At 40.6% G+C, this 20,823-nt stretch overlaps 1 protein-coding gene across 8 annotated transcripts in view; it reads left to right on the top strand.

Annotated features, from left to right (window-relative positions):
* NEK4 (NIMA related kinase 4) overlaps positions 1 to 20,823 on the top strand; it is a 53,850-nt gene that overhangs the window by 10,090 nt on the left and 22,937 nt on the right. For 4 of the 8 annotated variants that reach the window (XM_036868071.1, XM_036868072.1, XM_036868070.1 and 1 more), the window contains 9 exons: positions 7,444 to 7,710; positions 8,636 to 8,833; positions 9,029 to 9,136; positions 10,707 to 10,861; positions 12,379 to 12,520; positions 14,412 to 14,816; positions 19,050 to 19,199; positions 19,664 to 19,730; positions 20,483 to 20,580. In XM_036868071.1, coding sequence (XP_036723966.1) covers positions 7,597 to 7,710; positions 8,636 to 8,833; positions 9,029 to 9,136; positions 10,707 to 10,861; positions 12,379 to 12,520; positions 14,412 to 14,816; positions 19,050 to 19,199; positions 19,664 to 19,730; positions 20,483 to 20,580 — 1,437 coding nt within the window. In that variant the 5' untranslated portion in view covers positions 7,444 to 7,596. Of the gene's footprint in view, positions 1 to 5,426; positions 5,772 to 7,443; positions 7,711 to 8,635; positions 8,834 to 9,028; positions 9,137 to 10,706; positions 10,862 to 12,378; positions 12,521 to 14,411; positions 14,817 to 19,049; positions 19,200 to 19,663; positions 19,731 to 20,482; positions 20,581 to 20,823 lie in introns of those variants that run through there. The other 4 variants (XM_036868067.1, XM_036868068.1, XR_005021751.1 and 1 more) reach the window with 4 other exon arrangements.

Below are 20,823 nucleotides of genomic sequence, written 5' to 3'. Positions count from 1 at the left end.
TCCTAAAACTCTCAGAAATATAAAAATTAACCCAAATGTTTTTCAAGTTCATGTGATCTGAAGTAATCTTTGGTAAATAAAAGCTAGTTTAAGTTTGTTGGTTTAATTAAAATAGGTATGTCTTCAGAGTTATCATTAAAAATAATGCAGAATACAACTTTTATTCCACCTGAGTACACTAGCTAAATAAGTTCATGTTGTTTCTGTTACCGAATTTTTTAGCAAGAAAAACAACTTGGTATGATGAAATTTTCATGTTAGGAACAAGTGAATTGGGACTTCCCTGGTGGTCCAGTGGTTAAGAATCAGTCTTGCAATGCAGGGGATGCTGGTTCGATCCCTGGTTGGAGAACTAAGATCCCACGTGCCGCGGGGCAACTAAGCCCACGTGCCGCAATTACAGAGCCTGTGTGCTCTGGAGCCTGCGCGCCACAAGTAGAGAGAAGCCTGCACCCCGCAATGAAAGATCCCGTTTGCCGCAACTAAGATCCAACGCAGCCAAAAATAAATAAATAAATAATTTTTAAAAAAAAAGAAAAGAAAAAGTGAATTAAATAGACGTAAATGGGATAAGAGTCTTTAGGCAAACACTTCAGCAATGATTTTATTTTATGGCATGTCTACTTAAATAGTTTCCAAAATCTTTCTGGTTACTTGAAACCTTAAAGTTATACTGAGATAAGTTAAATAATGGACATTTATTAAATATTTAGATCATTTTCAAATAAAATAAAATACTGAAACATTAATCACTGAACATAAGTTTATCCACTTTTGGTTTCCTTTTTACAAAAAAAAAAAAAAAAAGAGCCTAAATATATTTAGGTCTATTAGTAAAAATCTTTTCTGCTACATTGGAAAATTTACTATGAGGAAGAATATACTCCTAGAAATTATGGAATGTATTTATGTCTGCCAGTCCACAGAATGCTAGTGTAAGAGACTGTCCACGATTACTCACTTCTTAGTTTTCACTAGAAATTAAGGATTCTAAGGGTTAAGAGTTCTAATTAACATATGTAATTGAAACTACTTAGAAATAATAAGGGTGAAAGGAAACAACTGTGTATGAAAAGTAGGTAAAGAAAGTAGATGGACTTCCCTGGTGGTGCAGTGGTTAAGAATCCACCTGCCACTGCAGGGGACAGAGGTTCGATCCCTGGTCTGGGAAGATCCCACATGCCGTGGAGCAACTAAGCCTGTGCACCACAACTACTGAGCCTGCACTCTAGAGCCCACAAGCCACAACTGTTGAGCCTGTGTGCCACAACTACTGAAGCCTGCGCACCCTAGAGCCCGTGCTCTGCAACAGGAGAAGCCACCGCAATGAGAAGCCCGTGCACCGCAACAAAGAGTAGCCCTTGCTCGCCGCAACTAGAGAAAGCCCGCACACAGCAACGAAGACCCAACACAGCCAAGGAAAAAAAAAAAAAAAGGAAAAGAAAGTAGAATGATTGGCAATATAATTAGTTATTTGCATAAATTCAATAAAAATCTGTCCTCCTTGTAACAGGACACAATTGGAAACCAGTGACTATATTACCATGGCTTTGGCTGGACTGTTACATTTAAGAGAGATGTGCATTCACATATGACAAGACAGTTTAAGGACTGCTTGGAAGAATTGGCCTGGTACCTTGCTTCTAGTGTTCCTGGTAGCCTTACCAGGTGAGTAAGGAAGGTCACTTCCTGGCAGATCCAGGAACGTCAGGAGAGGAATTCACCCAAACCATAAGTATTGCAGGTAAAATCTGATGGTGAGTTCTTGGCTTGGCTTCCTGCCTCAGAGGATTTTTAAGAGTTCAATCTGAGACTCCTTATGAAATTTCAGTAAAGCAAGCTTTAAAAGAGCTTATATGGTCAGTTGCTACTCTTGTTTATGTAAATAATCATGCCAAGTTTAATGCAAAAATATTAGTTTTACTGCGATTATCTTCGGTAAATTATCTTTGTGATTGTAGAGAGAAAATTATGTTTGCACTTTTGTAGATACTAGATTCTGGTCCTGTTAATTGTCTTTGAGGTTTTGTTATATACCTGTAAACTGGACTGGGTCCTGAATTCTTCTACTTTCCTCAAATATCTGGCTGTGAATCTCCAAACTGATGTTTCCAGTTCTCTCCCATCCTTCTGATCTGGAATCTCTAAGAACAAAGACTGCCCTTGAATCTCCTTGGAAGGGACTATACCAGGTCCTCTACACTACCCAGATGGCAGCCAAACTTCAGGGACTTGAACCTTGGGTCCACATCTCCCAATTAAAAAGGGTTCCTTCAGACTCTAGGAATTGCACACCCGCTGGAGACCTCAAAATCAAATTGACTAGGAAAAGAAGAAGCCAACATAGAGGTAGACTGCCTCCTCCCAAGACGTTGGATCAAGAATGTTTCTTTTATTCCTTCTTCTCTCTCTGACCATCCTTTTCCTAATACTTACATGATGAAGGTCTTTATGATTCTTTTGACCACCTTTGTATCTCAGGCCATTTCAAAGGGAGGTAATCCAACCTCCAAAAGACTGTTGGACTTGCCACATGCTGATGACTCTGTAGTTCTGCCTGTCACAAACTTCTTTCTGATTTCCAATGCCTCAGTTTTTCTGGAACAAACTCAGTCTCTTCCCTATCATGTCAGACTCCTTAACCCTGGGGATGCATTTCCCTGTCTCTGATTGACAACTCCAAACATGGGGAACCTTGCATCCAGGCTCTGCACAAAGAAAGGGACACAAGGCAAGGGTATCCAGAATAAAACCACCTGTGTGGTCTACAGACCCTTAAATTTTGCTGGTCTCCATGGCTGTCACCTTTACAGTCCTGAGTCACAGACTCAAAGGGAAATTACCAGGAGGCATTCATAAGTCAAAATTACGTTCATTTAACTCCCCTGGCTAGGAGCAAGTGCACATGAGGCTATGATCAGGAACCTCCTTTTAACTCTTGAAGACATTGCAGAATCTGCTGCTAAAGCAATAACTGCCCAACAAAAATCCCTAGATTCTGTGGTCAAAGTTGTTTTTGGTGATATGATAGCTCTTGATTATCATTTAGCTGACCAGGGAGGTGTCTGTGCTGTGGCCAACACCACTTGCTGCACCTAGATTGACATTTCTGGGATAAGATCATTGAGCAAGCCACTTGGCTTAAGAAAGTGACTCCTTCTTCCACAGGGTCGGTCTTTCTTTGACTTATTTGATTTTGATTGGTTTGGAGCTTGGAGACCATGGCTCCAAAGTGCACACCAGACATTGGGAATTTATTCTGCTTATAATACTCATAGTTGTCTCCCTGGTGTGATGTATTCTATCAAAAGCTTTTTTTTTTTTTTTAAATCTTAGTTTCCTGGCCAGGGATCAAATGTGTGCCCCCTGCAGTGGAAGTGCAGGGTCTTAACCACTGAACCGCCAGGGAATCCCCTCTTAATAGCTTTAAATGCATGTTTGCAGCTGCTAACCACCAACAAATGATCTCCCTAAGACTAGAACATCAGAAAAGGAACGAAGAGAATGATTGACATAAAGAATGTGAACCCAAAGTCATGATATTTCTATACCACAGAGAGATTTAGCAAAAAGATGTCACGACCTGTGAATACCACACAGGATCAGCAAAAACTGGGAGAACTTCAGAGCGGTAGGTGGGAGTGGCAGTAATGCCTTAAATTTTTATCACATCTTTCAGTTAGGCTGAGAGCCTGATTAAAAGGGGGGAATTGTTAAAAACAAGACAACAGGTCCCAAGTGGAGTCACTCATGCTAAGCCCCATTTCATCTAATTGAGACTTATAGTTTCAGCCTCTCCCAGAAATGTAATCTTAAGCCAGTCGATCGGGAATCACCTGGTTGGCACTAGTGAGGTAATCTGCCTGATAGACCCCTGCATCCCCTAAAGGAAGGTGACCTTGCCACAACAAATCCACTTTTTGCTGGTATAACTCCTTATTCCCATGCTCTTCTGTTTATAAAAGTCTTTCATTTTCTGTAGCTCCTCAGAGCTCCTTTCTCTCTGCTTAAATGGGATGCTGCTGCCCAACTCATGTTGAATTCATGCTGAATAAAGACTATAAGATCTTTATTTTTAATATTTATGGGAATCCTCATTACTGCGTGTGGGATCTTCATTGCGGCATGCGGGATCTTTAGTTGTGGCATGCGAATTCTTAGTTGTGGCATGTGGGATCTAGTTCCCTGACCAGGGATAGAACCCAGGCCCCATGCATTGGGAGTGCAGAAAAAGACTATAAGATCTTTAAATTTTACTCAGTTGAATTTTGTTTTTTCAACAATAGTATGCTAGGGACTTCCCTGGTGGCGCAGTGGTTAAGAATCCCCCTGCCAATGCAGGGGACATGGGTTCGATCCCTGGTCTGGGAAGATCCCACATACCACGGAGCAACTAAGCCCGTGCGCCACAGCTACCGAGCCTGCGCTCTAGACCCTGTGAGCCACAGTGACTGAGCGCGTGTGCCACAACTACTGAAGCCCACGCGCCTAGAGCCCGTGCTCCGCAACAAGAGAAGCTACCGCAATGAGAAGCCCCCGCTTGCCGTAACTAGAGAAAGCCCGCTCAGCAACAAAGACCCAATGCAGCCAAAAATAAATAAATAAAAATAAATAAATTTATATTAAAAAACCCCCAATAGTATGCTCTGTATTATGCATTCTCAACAGGGGCAATATCAACTCCACCCCCCAAACTGGGCAAAAATTGGTTCTTGGATATAGGCCAAGAAACCTTACATTTCAATGGGATGGATTTCATGACCTTAAGAAAGACATTCTGGGGTTGTAGGAATACAACACCCCCCTGCCCCCCCGCCCCACTGGATTTATAATTTTAAGCTTTTTAGGTATATGTCCTAGGAAAGGGAGGTGTTGGCTGGATCAAACGATAAATCTTTTGGCAGTTTTGAGCTTCCACAGGCAGGCCATTTAAGGTGGGCAGGTACTCTGGGGACACTGCCTTAAGCTGTTAAAAACCATGCCAAAATTTGGTCAAGTCACTTAGTGCAGGGGTTTGAATGGAGTCCTTCTGAGAGTTTTTGCAGTTCTCGATATGCAAGCTGAATTGTTTAGGGGTGAAGTGCACTGATACCTTCAATTTATCTTGCAATGCATGAAAAATAAGATGGATTGCTGCATGCATACATTAACCACCATATGATAAAGTAAATATAACAAATGTTACTTGTAGAATCTAGTCTGTCCCCAGTCCCCCATTAGAATGTGAGCTCCCGGAGGGCAGGGACTTTTTCGGCCAGGCACAGGGTAAGCAGTCAGTAAATATTTGTGGAGCGAATACGTGCAAAGCACTAAGAACAAGTAAGCGCTCAGTAAGGGCAAGCGTTCACAAGTCTATTGTTGCGCGAAACCCGCAAGTTCCGGCCTTGGAAGTGAGGCCGAGGGTGCGCGCGCAGGCCCGGCGTGGTCGCTCTGGCCGCCTGTCGCCTCGGCTCTGTGGTGGGTCCTCCGGGCCGCGGAGCATGCGCAGGGCAGCGCCTGCGGGGATCGCTATGGCAGCGGCGTCGCGGTGGGTCGGGCCTCTGCGCTGGCACCCTGGCAGGGCCGCCTCAGACGCCGCCGGCACCACTTCCTCTGTGGAATGAGCGGGGCCTCCTGCCGCCGCTCGCCGCGCCCCCGCCGCTGCCGCCGCATCCCGACTGTGGACCCGCTCCGGGAACATGCCCCTGACCGCCTACTGCTACCTGCGTGTCGTGGGCAGGGGCAGCTACGGGGAGGTGACGCTCGTGAGGCACCGACGGGACGGCAGGCAGGTCGGCGGGGCTGGGGCCCGGCAGGGGATGGGGGCAGGCAGGGGTTCGTCGAGGGCGCCGTCCAAGGGCTGGGCGCAGATATTCTGAAGGGGACGCACCTCAGATGGCACTTCTTCAGGGAAATCGTCCCAGACCATCAAGAGTAGGCCAGGCCTTCCTGTCATATGCGCCCCGAACTCCCTGGCGTTCTCTTTGTAGTCGTAATCGGTGTGCTTAATCTGCACACTTTCCCCGCACTCTCGACAGTTCCGTGAGAGCGTACACTCCCAGGACCTAACGGCGGCGCCTGGCAAGTATTCCTCCTTCAGTGAAGGGCACCATACCCCGTCTGACCTGGAGACCTCTGGACTCGCTCAAAACTCAGCTCATCACCTTCCCTCCAAACCTCCTCTCACGGTCCCCATTTCAGGGAGTAGCACCACCAACCAGCCAATTGCCCAAGCTGGACACCTGGGAGTCGTTCTGGGATCCCCCCCTTACCTTCCCCCACTCCCACCCCCTTATTTGTCTGTCCACTAAGCCAACTGGCCTCTTCTTCATCTCCACGGGTACCTCCCCCATCCAGGACATCATAGTCTCTAGCTAAGCTATGGCCATGGCCTCCCGCTTGTCCTCCCTGCCACATGACTTGCCCTTCTCCAATTCATCACTTTCATTGCAGTCTCAGTGATCTTTCTAAAACGTGCCTCTAATGTTGCACTTTATCCCATTAGCCTCAGGATAATAAACCAATTCTTAAATGTGGTTTATAAACGGGTGACCATATAATGTATTGTACAAACTGGGACAATTTGGAAACTGAAAGGAGACACTATTTATATTACACCAGGACAATGGGATTGCCCCAGACAAACTGAAGGGAGATGGCCCCATAAGTATAAGGTCCTCTCGCCTATTCTGCCTTGTCTCAGGTGCTGGTCACTGCCTGGAACACAAGCTCAGGCATAAGAGATTTATTCAGTGGTCAATGGGGAGGGGGGATTTTTTTGAGCTGAGGATGGGGTGCTAGCTGTAATAATAGTCCCTCACATTTGAGCAGTAGTTTGTTTACATTTTACCAAGCACATTTATGCTTTGTTACAAAACACATTTATGATTGTGTTTGTTGAATAATGAATTGTTTGGTGTGTCAGTTGGTTGAGGGCAATGTATTAGGTGTTGGAGGACTTTTTTTTTTTTTTAAGTGAGAATTATTTTGGATGTTGAGGATAGGTGATGTTTAGCCTTATTGGGCCTTGGATCCCTTTGAGTATGTAATGGAATCCACAGACCCATTCTGTCTGCAGATGTATATTCAAGTCATATTGTATGCACCTTTGTAGGGGGAACTTAGAGGTTAAAGAATCTCTACCACAGATTTTTTGGTTAATTCAGTGGTATATTAACACTGACTCATTTTTAGCCATTAATGAAATTGTAAAATGCAGATGGAAAGTATAATTTTTTTGTGACCCCCCCTACCCTGCTATAAGTCTAACTTGTAAAAAAGTATCATTAGTGGTAACAAGTCTTTTTCCCAGTTTTGTGCTTTGTGAATAACAAAATGAATAGGTTATGTGGCAGTCTCCAGAAGGTTGGTTTTGAGGACACTCAGGATAACCCTTAAATACTTTTGAATCTATAATACTGTATGTTTGTTTGCATATTGTAAAAACATGTGTTTTTTTTGTAGTATGTCATCAAAAAGCTGAACCTCCGAAATGCCTCCAGCCGAGAGCGGCGAGCTGCTGAACAGGAAGCTCAGCTCTTGTCTCAGTTGAAGCATCCCAATATTGTCACCTACAAGGAGTCGTGGGAGGGAGGGGATGGTCTGCTGTACATCGTCATGGGCTTCTGCGAAGGAGGTGATCTGTACCGAAAGCTCAAAGAGCAGAAAGGGAGGCTTCTGTCCGAGAGTCAGGTGGTGGAGTGGTTTGTTCAGATCGCTATGGCTCTGCAGGTACTGTCAGGACTCAGCATCCCACTTGCTCCAAGGTGACAGAGGGATGCCTGGTGGATTTTAGGAAAATGCTTCCCCAAATGCTTAATGAAAAAAAAATTCTTTTAAAAATCCATTTATGAAGTGGACCTAGTTCCTCTTGCTGTAGCACTGAAGTGTTCTGAATGAGTGATATCTGTATTGAAGCAGACATGGATTTTTTCTGATTGCTGGGAAAGACAATTCTCTATTCATTTAATATTTATAGCAAAATCCATTTTAAGGGCCCTGAATTGACAAAGAGCAAAGAATGACCATGTTTGTTATCAGTTGGTCAGCTGCATCATACTGAAAGGTGGTTGGGCTAATTAATCTGCCTAAACTGTGGGGCTTTGGGCTTTAACCCTGCTGTGGCAGAGTGAGTAGAAATGTGAAACATGTTTGTGTTTTATTACACACATATTCAAACGTGAGACTGTTTATGGAATATCACTCTGATATTAGAGAATGTATCTTAGGATTTAAACAATAAAAGTGATATTGTTATAGTTGAAAATATTATTAAGCTGAAGATTTCATGAGTCTGAGAGGAATGTGCATTTGACCTTGTATAAGTTGTCTTTCTACCTTCAGTGAAAGTTTGTAAGCACATTTTTTAACTGGGTCCTTATAATGCTAGATGATATGACTGTCAAGTCACCAGGGAACAATTTTGAAGGAAGCTGGGCAAATTAATGCATGGAACTTAATTTCTTACTTTGGAAAGTTGTAAATTAGACTTTTTATTTAGAGATTATAAAACAATAGTGTTTTGATGTGTAGGTAAGGCTCATCTAAGAGTATAAGGCTCTTTAACTTATACAGTTGTTGATGGTATATAAGAAGTCAGGTATAAATAAGTCAGGTATTAAATATTTATATTTAATACAATTTTATTTTTCTTCAGTATTTACATGAAAAACACATCCTTCACCGAGATTTAAAAACTCAAAATGTCTTCCTAACAAGAACAAACATCATCAAAGTGGGTGACCTAGGAATTGCCCGAGTGCTTGAGAACCACTGTGACATGGCTAGCACCCTCATTGGCACACCCTACTACATGAGCCCTGAATTGTTCTCAAACAAACCCTACAACTATAAGGTAGGATTTGGCTGTGTTTGCCAGCTCACCTTGTCTCTACGGCAGTATTCGTAATTTTAGAACCCATCAGAATAGTAAGTTAGAAGAATTCTCTGTGAATTGGTTTAAGGAAAATGTCTTTTTTCTTTTTTTTTAAGAGGAGAAATGTAAATAAGGCATTCTGACATTTAACCATTTACTATTTTTTTTTCCTAGTCTGATGTTTGGGCTCTGGGATGCTGTGTTTATGAAATGGCCACCCTGAAGCATGCTTTCAATGCAAAAGACATGAATTCTTTAGTTTATCGGATTATTGAAGGAAAGGTAAAGAATATTCTGGAATTAATTGTTTTTAATATTTGGAGCAAGGTTAATTTAATGCAGGTTTGAAAGTAGCTACTGAGAAAAGGGAGTAATCATGTTGGGTGGATAGTTAAGAATGGTGGGTCCTGTCTGTGGGGAGGGTTGAACTGGAGGAGAAGGGAACGATCAATGGCTTAATGGCTCTGAAGAACTGGCTTCTTGAAAACCAGTACCTTATAGACACAGGATGTGCAGGTGCCCTGAGGCTATTGGTAGCTTCACCTAAGCGGTTAAATGAGCCCTGTTTAAAAGGAGTCTACTCTGTTTGGACTTCCTTGGTGGCGCAGTGGTTAAGAATCCGCCTGTCAATGCAAGGGACACGGGTTCAAGCCCTGGTCCGGGAAGATCCCACATGCCGCGGAGCAACTAAGCCCGTGCGCCACAACTACTGAGTCTGTGCTCTAGAGCCCGCGAGCCACAGCTACTGAGGCCCGCGCACCTAGAGCCTGTGCTCTGCAACAAGAGAAGCCACCACAATGAGAAGCCCGCGCACCGCAATGAAGAGTAGCCCCCGCTCACTGCAACTAGAGAAAGCCCGCGTGCAGCAACGAAGACCCAGCACAGCCAAAAATAAATAAATAAAATAAATAAAAGATTTATTTTTAAAAAAAGAGTCTAGTCTGTTTGAACTTGTTGCTCCTTTGATAATCATCACAATCACTAGTAACCAGTTAAAAATTGCAGAAAGCATTGTGTATGATAGATGCTAGAGTGACCAACTTTATGTGTCAATTTCATGAGGCTAGTTGCCCCCTGCAGTGTCAGGCATCCTCACACCATTAAGTTTTAAGGCTATAAATCACCTACTGATTTTAACATTATACCAAGACTCATTTATTTTTTTAATTTGAAAAAATATCAAGAAACACAGAAAAAGTAAAATTTGCTCATAATTCCACTTCTTAAAGAATCAAACAAGAAAGGGGTGAAATTCCCCTGTTTCCATCCATTTCCATCCCTTGGAGATAACCATTGGTAATGGTTTGGTGCATAACCTTCCTGGCTTTTCCCTGTCTTTATAACTCTGGATGTGTATGTTAAAAAAGTAACTGAAATGGAATCAGGCTATACACACTGGTATACAACCTGCTTTTTTGACTTAATAAATGAGGGACATCTTTCCAGGTCAGTACCTGTAAGTCTTGTATTTTTTTAAAGGCTGCCTGGTATTTTATTAGAAGGGTATACCATACTCTATTCCACAAGTACCCTATGAATGGCCATTTACATTGTTTCCATTTGTTCACTATGACAAGAACAATACTGCAGTGAATATCCTGGTACATAAATCATGCTCTTATTTATGAAGGAGAGGGTCCTCAAATGGGACTGCTGGTTTAAAGGATATATTTTATAATTTTACAACTTGCTATTATAACCAGGATGCCAGATACGCTTCCTGTAGACTAATATGCTGGTTATTTTCTGCTGTGGATAATGATTTAAAAAATATATCTTGGGAAACCTCTACCTTCTTTTACTTTCTTCACAAGACTGTTAGTCATACTTATGGTATTATTTCTCTTTGTAGCTGCCACCAATGCCGAAAGATTACAGCCCAGAGCTGGCAGAAATAATAAGAACCATGCTGAGCAAAAGGCCTGAAGAAAGACCTTCTGTGAGGAGCATCCTAAGGCAGCCTTACATAAAGCGCCAAATATCCTTGTTTTTGGAGGCCACGAAGGCGTAAGACATTTCCCTTGCAAATAGGTCAGCTAAATAGATGGAATAAAAGAGGGTGGCTTTTATAATTTTCATGTGTGAGAATTTATGGTGAGTTTTTTAAAAACATGAAGTAGAATTGCATGATTAGAACAAGTGTTGAGATTTGCTTAATTGCTAAAATCAGAAATCTAGAGAACCATTGGAGGAATCACTTTCACATTTCTCTGAGAGTTCCAAGACATATTGAGTACGATTCTTTTAAAAGGATGTATGTTTTAGAAATCATATTAAAATGAGAGATCATCTAAGAAGCCTATCATTACATTATGTACTATGTAAGATAATAGTCACATTTAAAAAATAATACTCAAATCTCAGAGGGCTTTTATAAGGTTCCCTCTTTACTCATATAACTTCTCAAGGGGATAGAATTCCTTCTTTGACTTTCAGGTCCTACCTTCGCTAAATAGCTGTTCGAGGATCTGAGACTTAGAGCTGGACAAGACCTTCACAGTCCCTGTCTTTTGACGTGTTAAATTTGGGAGGCAATGCTAGAGAAGCCCTGGGGGATAAAGAAGGATCATATTTTTGTTTACATTGCCTATAATTTCCTACCAACAGACCTTTGGCCTTCTGCAGCTCTGTTCTTCATGCTCCCCTTGAATTCTCCAGAGGTTTAGCTCCATTGGAAAATGTCACACTTAAACAGTTGGGGATATTATTCCTGTATACATTTATTCTGCAAGTCAAGGCTGAGTATACCAATCATTTTTACTTTCAAACTTGGCAAAGCAGTTGTGGTATTATTACAAATGTGAAACTTGAAGATGAAAATTATCCTGGTGCTTCTAATTGTGAGGCAAGTTTTCATAGGTTTTAAATTTTAGAATAATATTGTATTTACAGAAAAGTTGCAGAGATAGAACAGAGAGTTTCTGTATAACCCTCACCCAGTTTCTCCTATCAGCATCTCATGTTACCATGGTACATTTGTCAGAACTAAGAAAACAACATCAGTATCTTATGTTGACTAAATCCAGACTTCACTTGGCTTACACCAGTTTTTCTACTAGTGTCCTTTTTCTGCTTCAGGATCCAGTCCAGCATACCATATTACTCCTCATTTCTCCTTAGTCAACTTGGGTCTCTGACAGTTTCTCACTTTCTTTGTTTTTCATGACCTTGATTGTTTTTGGAGATTACTGGTCAAGTGTTTTGTAGAACGCCCACTGGTTTTTAGAAGACTGTTCTCTATAAAAGGAGCAGTTCTATGGGAATTCCCTGGCAGTCCGGTGGTTAGGACTCCACGCTTCCACTGCAGGGGGCCCGGGTTCAATCCCTGGTCAGGGAACTAAGATCCCACAAGCCACATGGCACGGCCAAAAAAGAAAAAAAATAAGAAAATAAAAGACAGAAAGAAAGAAAACGAGCCGTTCTAAGAGGGAGTGTAACATATATGCACATTTCCTCATATATATGGAAACCTTTAACCTTCACTGTACTGATAATAACTTTTTCTTCTTTTCTTCCTCATAAAGAAAAACCTCCAAAAATAATATTAAAAATGGTGACTCTAAATCCAAGCCTGTGGCTACAGTGGTTTCTGGAAAGGCTGAATTAAGTCATGAAGCCGTTCCCCCTCAACCACACTCTTCTGAGGGCTCCAAGACATATGTAATGGTATGTCTCATTCTAAAGGATATGTGTTCTAGAAACTGTATTAAAATGATAGGTTACCTAAGGTAGTTATTCTATGTGAGATGACTAAGCTTCATTAGATTTCTGTTGTATAAGTAATTTTGTATTGTAAAGAAGGAATACTGGTGAAGTATTCAAAGTGCCTATTAAAATGTTCATGAAGTCAGTGCTGTAATAACTTTAAGAAGTTTTTTTAATTGAGGTGAAATTTATATAACATAAAGTTAACCATTTTAAAGTGAACAATTAATTGCATTTAGTATATTCACAGTATTGTGCGACCATCACCTCTATCTCGTTCCAAAACATTTTCATCACCCCAAAAGGAAACCTCATACCCATTAGGTCGTCACTCCTCCTCCATCCAGCCCCTGTAAAACACCAGTGTTCTCTGTTTGTATGGGTTTGCCTATTCTGAATATTTGATATAAATGGAATCATACAATATGTAACCTTTTGTGTCTGGCTTCTTTCACTTAGCATGTTTTTGAGGTTCATCCAGGTAGCATATATCAATACTTCATTTATTTTTATGTCTAAATAATACCCCATTGTATGTATATGCCACAGTTTGTTTATCATTCATTCACTGGTAGATATTGGGTTGTTTTCACCTTTTAGCTTTTGCTATGAACATTTATGTACAATGTTTGAGTATCTGTTTTCAATTCTCTTGGGTATAATATCTAGGAGAGTAATTGCTGGGTCATATGGTAATTCTATGTTTAACTTTTTGAGGAATGACCACATTGTTTTTCCTTTGTGGTTGCACCATTTCATGCTTTTATCAGCAATCCCTGAGAATTCCAGTTTCTCTACAACTTCACCAACTCTTGTTATTTTCTGTTTTTCTGATTCTAGCCATCCTAGTGGATGTGAAGTGGTATGTTATTGTAGTTCTGATTTGCATTTGACTAATGACATAGAACTTGTTGGCCATTTGAATGCCTTCTTTGGAGAAATATCTATTAAGTCCGTTGCCCATTTTTTAATTGGGTTTTTTGTTTTTTATTATTGAGTTCTAAGAGTTCTTTCTATATTATAGATACTAGACCCTCATCAGATATATGATTTACAAATATTTCCTCCCGTTCTGTAGGTTGTCCTTTCACTTTCTTGATAACGTCCTTTTATGCACAAATGTTTTTAATTTTGATGAAGTCTAATTTATTTGTTTTTTACTTTTGTTGCCCATGCTCATATCTAAGAATCCCTTGCTAAATCCAAGGTCATAAAGATGTACGCCTAGGTTTTCTCCTAGGTTTTTTATAGTTTTAGCTCTTATATTTAGGTTATTGATCCATTAAAAATTTTTTTATTATGGTAAAATATAAGTAATATAAAATTTGCCATTTTGTACCATTTTTAAATTAATTAATTAATTAATTATTTTCATTTTGTACCATTTTTAAGCATACAATTCAGTGGTCTTAATTACATTCACAATGCTGTGCAGCCATCACCATATCTTCCAAAACCTTTTCATCATTCCAAACAGAAACTCTGTACCCATTAAGGTCTAACTCCCCATTGCCCCTACTCCCAGACCCTGGTAGCCTCTGATCTACTTTCTCTATTCTCTAATATTCCGCTGTATGTATATACCACATTTTGTTTATCCATTCATCTGCTGATGGACATTTGGGTTGTTTCCATCTTCTGGCCATTGTGAATAATGCTGCTATAAACATTAGTGTACAAATATCTGAGTCCCTACTTTTAGTTCTTGGGACAAATACCTGGGAGTGGGATTGTTGGGTCTTATGATTATTCCATGTTTAACTTTCTGAGGAACCTGCTATTCCATTTTGAGTTAATTTTTTAATATGGTGTGAGGAGTGCTATAATAACTTGGAAGCATGTTTTCATTCAGGGTGAAGACAAATATTTGTCCCAGGAGAAACCCATAGTCATTGGCCCCTTGAAGACACCCGCAAGTCTGAAAGGCCACACCTACAAACCAGACGTAAGCAATACCGCAGAATCGCTAGCCACGATCAGTAGGGTGAATATTGACATCTTACCTGCAGAAAGGAGGAACTCAGTGAACAACAGCTTAGTTCAAGAGAATCAACGAAGACATTTAGATGCCTCTAATGAGCTAGAAGGTAAATGTATTATTTCTCAAGTGAAAGAGAGGCTGCAGGATAACACTAAATCCAGTGCTCAAGGAAACCGAATTCCCACATGGTCCATTGACTATGTCACTGGAGAAAGGAATGACCCAGTGAAGCCTTTGCAGCCCCTAAACAAAGACCAAAATTTATCAAAGGACCAGGTGAGTGACATGCACAAGGTATTGGTTTCAGAAAGAAGACTGGAAAGTGTGGTTACAAAGGTGTGGGTTGTGTTCTTTGTGCTTTTAGTTGTGGTTTTAGGAAAATCGGTTGTTCCCATATAACAGTTTAAACATGACAGAACCAAAGGATAGGACCCAAGGAATTCTTAGATCCCTTCTGTGCCCTGGTGTAGGGTACTTGCCATTTGCCATTAGTGTGTTTTTTCCTATTTCTACGTCATTCTTTTGTAAGTCCTCCAAGTGGATGGGCAGTTCCAAAAATTAGGTAATATCACATTCCTTCTTGCTTTTAAAGTTAGTGGATTGTCTGATTTTTTAAGTTAAGGAATTAAAAAAACATATTTTATGTGTTGGAACCAAAGGAGAAGGAAGAAAGGAAGAAAAGGAATGGAACAAAAGGATTTTGATACTGAGAGACTATTCTGAGTAAATTTAAAGGGTATCTTCTACTTGAACATGGAAAGAAGCCTAAATTAGATGAAGCATGGTAATAGCTAAGGATTAGAAAGAAAGCCAGAACATTTGATTAACTTTACATTTTTATTTGTAAAATATTTAAAGAATATATTTAATGTATATGTTGACTATATTTTTATAATCTATATATATTTAAACTTTATATATTACATACATTTTCATATTTAACACTTTTATATAAATATATATAACTATTTTATGCGTCTATAGTCAAATGTTTTTATTTATTTATTTTATTTATGGCTGTTTGGGTCTTTGTTGCTGTGTGTGGGCTTTCTCTAGTTGCGGTGAGCAGGGGCTACTCTTCGTTGCGGTGCACGGGCTTCTCATTGTGGTGGCTTCTCTTGTTGCGGAGCACGGGCTCTAGGCACGCAGGTTTCACTAGTTATGGTACGTGGGCTCAGTAGTTGTGGCTCGCGGGCTCTAGTGCATAGGCTCAGTAGTTGTGGCGCATGGGCTTAATTGCTCCACGGCGTGTGGGATCTTCCCAGACCAGGGCTCGAACCTGTGTCCCCTGCATTGGCAGGCGGATTCTTAATCACTGTGCCACCAGGGAAGTCCCTCAAATGTTTTTAATAAGGTTTTGTTTTTATAGAAAAGTACAAGTATGATGCTCCTTTCATTTGAACTCATTGAATTGAAACCAAAATTTAGTCCTAAGCTTTCTCTGGACACTGGAATCCTTAGTACTTTATAGATAAAATGATGTGTGTCCTGCTTGTTCTGCTTGACTGTCAAATTATATTCAAGTTCACTTCTTTTATTTTTTTCCGTAATTATTTAAAAAATTTTTAAAGTGCCAATTCAGTGGTTTTTAGTATATTTATAAAGTTGTACATTCACTGCCATTATCTGTTTCCAGAACATTTCCATCACCTCAAAAAGAAACCCCATACTCAATACTAGTCACCCTCCATTCCTCCTTGTCTCTAGCCCTTGGCAACCATTGTCTGTATGAATTTGCCTATTCTCAATATTTCATATAAATGGAATCATACATATATGGCCTTTTGTATCTGGCTTCTTTTATTTAGCATAATGCTTTCAAGGTTATATCCATGTTGTAGCCTGTACCAGTATTTCATTTCTTTTTATTGCCAAATAAATTCTACTGTATGTATATTTCATATTTTATTTATCTATTCATCAGTTGATGAACATTTGGGTTGTTTTCACTTTTCACTGTGGGTAAAGTTGCTTTGAACATTCATGTACAAGTTTTTGTATGGACACATGTTTTCAATTCTCTTGGGTATATACCTAGGAGTGGAATTGCTGTATCATATGGTGACTCTATGTTTAACTTTTTGAGGAACTGCACAACTGTTTTCCAAAGCAACTATATCATTTTACTTCCCATCAGCAATGTATGAGAGTTGTAATTTCTCCACATCCTCACCAACACTTATTTTCTGTGTTTTTTGTTTTGTTTTGTTTTGTTTTTGATTCTAGCCATCCTAGAAGTGGTATCTTATTGTGGTTTTGATTTGCACCTCCCTAATGACTAATGTTGTTGAGCATCTTTTCATGTGCTTATTGGCCATTTTTATACCTACTTTGGAGAAATATCTATTCAAATTCTTTGCCCATTTTAAATTGGTTTATTTATCTTTTTATTGTTGAGTAGTAGGAGTTCTTTATCAATTACAAATGTCAGTCCCTTATCAGATATAAGATTCAAAAATATTGTCTCCCATTCTGTGGATTGTCTTCACGTTCTTTTTAAAGTGTATTTTATTTTATTTTATTTTGACTGTGCCATGCAGCATGTGGGATCTTAGTTCCCTGACCAGGGATTGAACCTGTGCCCCCTGCATTGGAAGTGTGGAGTCTTAACCACTGGACCACCAGGGAAGTCCCATCTTCACTTTCTTTTTTTAATTATTTATTTATTTTTTCTTTATTACTTTTTTGGCTGCGTTGGGTCTTAGTTACAGCACGCGGGGCCTTCGTTGAGGCGTGCAGCATCTTTCGTTGTGGCGCGTGGTCTTCTCTCTAGTTGTGGCGCATGGGCTCCAGGGCGTGTAGGCTCCAGAATGCGTGGGCTCTGTAGTTTGCAGCATGTGGGCTCTCTCGTTGAGGCGCGTGAGCTCAGTAGTTGTGGCGCGCAGGCGTAGTTGCCCCACGGCATGTGGGATCTTAGTTCCCCAACCAGGGATCGAACCTGCGTCCCCTGCATTGGAAGGCGGATTCTTTACCACTGGACCCCCAGGGAAGTCCCCCATCTTCACTTTCTTGATGGTGTCCTTTAGAGCATAAAAGTTTTAAAATTTGATGAAATCTAGTTTTGTCTATTTGTTATTTTGTTGCTTCTGCTTTTAGTGTCATGAAGATTTCTCCCATAATTTCTTCTAAGAGTTCATAATTTTAACTCTTACGTTTAGATCTGAGATCTATTTTGAGTTAATTTTTGTGTGTGATGTGTAGAAAGGGTTCTACTTCATTCTTTTGTATGTGGATGTCCACTTGTCCCAGTACCATTTGTTAAAAGATTATTCTTTTCCCATTGAATTTTCTTGGGACCCTCATTGAAAATCAGTAGACCCTAAATATGATGATTTATTTTTATACTCTCAATTCTGTACCACTGATTTTTCTATCCGTTTGTCAGTAACACAATTACTGTAGGTTTATAGTAAGTGGTTTTTTTTTTTTTTAAGTGAACAGGACAGAATCCACCCAGCTTTACAGCCACACAGCTCTGGGTCTGAACCTTTCCTGTCTCAACAGCAGCGGCAGAAGAAAAGAGAACATACTGAGCATACTGAGCATAGTGGGGAAAAGAGACAGGTCAGCAGAGATCTCTTTGGAATAAGTCATTGTGCTGCTGCTTGGGAAACAGACTTTAGGAAGCTTCATTTCTGTTTAGAATGATGTGCTAAAAAGGCACATACATAATGCAAGGAACATATAAAGAAGGGTAGAAATGCTAAATATCAGTTATCAAATGTCAGTGAGTTGGAAGCAGAGTAAGGATTTTATCTTCTCCAGCAAGGATGGACAGCTCATTTTGAGAGTTAAAGGAACAGGCCAACAAAGGTAAATCTCTGATTCCTCTTATGTCATATTAATGAACAGTTTCTCTCTCAGCTTCTGCATAAGATCGTGGCAACCCCTCATTTCTGGAAGTAACTTTCACAGGCACCCTCTCTATAAGCTTCTTAGATGGTCATTCACTTTTGGCAGAGTTTCTTCCCCTCCGCCACCGCCCCCCCACCCACCCAAATGCAATGTTTTAAAGTTTTTTGTTTTTTGTTTTTTTTTTTATAAATATTCAGCAGATGTGATATTTAATGGTGAAACATTGAAAACATTCTTTTTTTTTTTAATTAATTAATGATTTATTTATTATTTATGGCTGTGTTGGGTCTTCGTTTCTGTGCGAGGGCTTTCTCTAGTTGCGGCAAGTGGGGGCCCCTGTTCATCGCGGTGCGCGGGCCTCTCGCTATTGCGGCCTCTCTTGTTGCAGAGCACAGGCTCCAGATGCGCAGGCTCAGTAATTGTGGCTCACGGGCCTAGTTGCTCCGTGGCATGTGGGATCTTCCCAGACCAGGGCTCGAACCCGTGTCCCCTGCATTGGCAGGCAGATTCTCAACCACTGCGCCACCAGGGAAGCCCTGTTTTAAAGTTTTTGAGAGGGAATCACTGACAAATACATAGATTTACCGATGGGGGACCTTTGGAGGTAGATGTATATGACACTGATAACCTCCTCCTCTTTGTTAATTATGGAAGTTCCAAGAGACTCCTCCTCGTCTTTTGCCTTCTCTTTCTACTGTTGGAAAAGTGGATGTCACATCAACACAAAAAGATGCTGAAAACCAAAGTAGAGTGGTTGCTGGGTCTGTGAGCAGTTCGAGGAACAGAGAGATATCATCATCAAAGGTTTGTAGGAGTCTATGTTGGATTTTTTTAAGCTTTATTATAAAGCCTTTTGGTTGTAAATCCTGCATATATTGTGAAGTTTTGTATTAAAACATCTTAGCCCTGCTTTTTGCCAGACACTGGAAAGCGCAAATTTGTGATTCTCAACAGAAGCTTTGATTGAAACGGACAGATTCTATCGTTTCAGGGCTGGTCACTTCCAGTTAATTAAGGAGACCAAGTGGATTCTGAATGTAGGAAATGCAGAATTCCCTATTTGCCCTTCCAAAGATGAGCTCTTCCTAGAAATGAGGGCTGTGATCATCCTAGCTAGGAGTTGTAAGCCTGATGTGAACTGGTTTCAAGTGGACACTCCTTTAAAGACCTGTGCAGGGCCTTTCCTGTAGTGCTGGATGATATGTCATGCATTGTAGGTATTATAAGAACAGTGAATAGGAATGGAAGTAACTGACTTTCTTTAAAAGGACCGACCATTATCAGCAAGAGAGAGGAGGCGACTAAAGCAGTCACAGGAAGAGATCTTCCCCTCAGGTAAAGTTGTTCTCTTTCCTTCATCTATTGGAGGTTATTGGTATGGCTCATGGACATAGCATTGGTACTGATTGTGAGGTGTTAAGAATTTCCAGCATCAGTAATCCACTTGGGAAACCAATTTAGAAGAATTTTTGAAATTTCCTAGTCAAGCCTTTTAAAAAATTGGCATAGTATTGGATCTGGAACTTGTGTTATTAGAGAAAGAGGACTCTAAAAAGAGAGCAAGAGAGCTTTGAGTGACAGTAACTCCTGGGAGATTTCAGACAGGAAAGTAGTCAGGCGAATGTTTAGTTTGTTTCCGTGTTCAGAGTCTGTTGGTCAGAGAATTGCTCTCTTCTCAGGAACAGAGAGAGGAAGCCAGGAGAATGGTACTGCCCTGGGCTGAGGGCTGTGATCATTCCTATTACTATTATCTAAAGACAACATATTCTAGCAGTTTCCATTTATTGAATGCTGACAATGTCTCAAACATTATGCTAAGTATTTTAAGGGCATTATCTCATTTCATATTTTGCAGCGGAGGAGACTGAGGGTCAGAGGGGTTAAGTAACTTGCCCAAGGTCACAGGGCTGGTAGACCTAGACCTGAGATTTGAACTGAGGTGTCAGACACCAGAGTGATGATGAATATGCTGTCTGAGTTCCTTCTAGGCTGGCCCTTGCTGGGGTATCTTCCATAAACAGTGCAAAGCCCTCTTCTATTGAGGCCAGCCCACCATAAACAACTGCTGGGGGTTGTCACTTTTTCAGGCCCTTCAGTGAGGAGTCCAGCGGGGCCAGGGAAACCACAAGAGGAAGGCCACCCTACCCCTGCTCAATGGTTGTCTTCTGACTACAGCGTTGCTCAGGTACATTACATAGTCCTAAGGTAAAAGGTAGACATGTCTACATCTGGCAAGCCTAGTAATGGTAAACCTCATAAATGCCAGCTCTATTTATTCCTGGGACAGCACTGACTTAAGTTACACTTTTCACACTTCCTCTGATAAGAAAAAGAACTGGTCAATAATAATTAAAAGGATTTTGTTTTCTTCATTAAGGGAATGGACTTTTCAGGCACTCTTGTAAACAACTGGCAGCCTAGTTAATAT

Source organism: Balaenoptera musculus, chromosome 11, assembly GCF_009873245.2.
Source record: "Balaenoptera musculus isolate JJ_BM4_2016_0621 chromosome 11, mBalMus1.pri.v3, whole genome shotgun sequence".
NCBI classification, from domain to species: Eukaryota; Metazoa; Chordata; class Mammalia; order Artiodactyla; family Balaenopteridae; genus Balaenoptera; species Balaenoptera musculus.
Note: the sequence above shows the minus strand (reverse complement) of the source record. Positions and strands in the feature narration are given on the sequence as shown.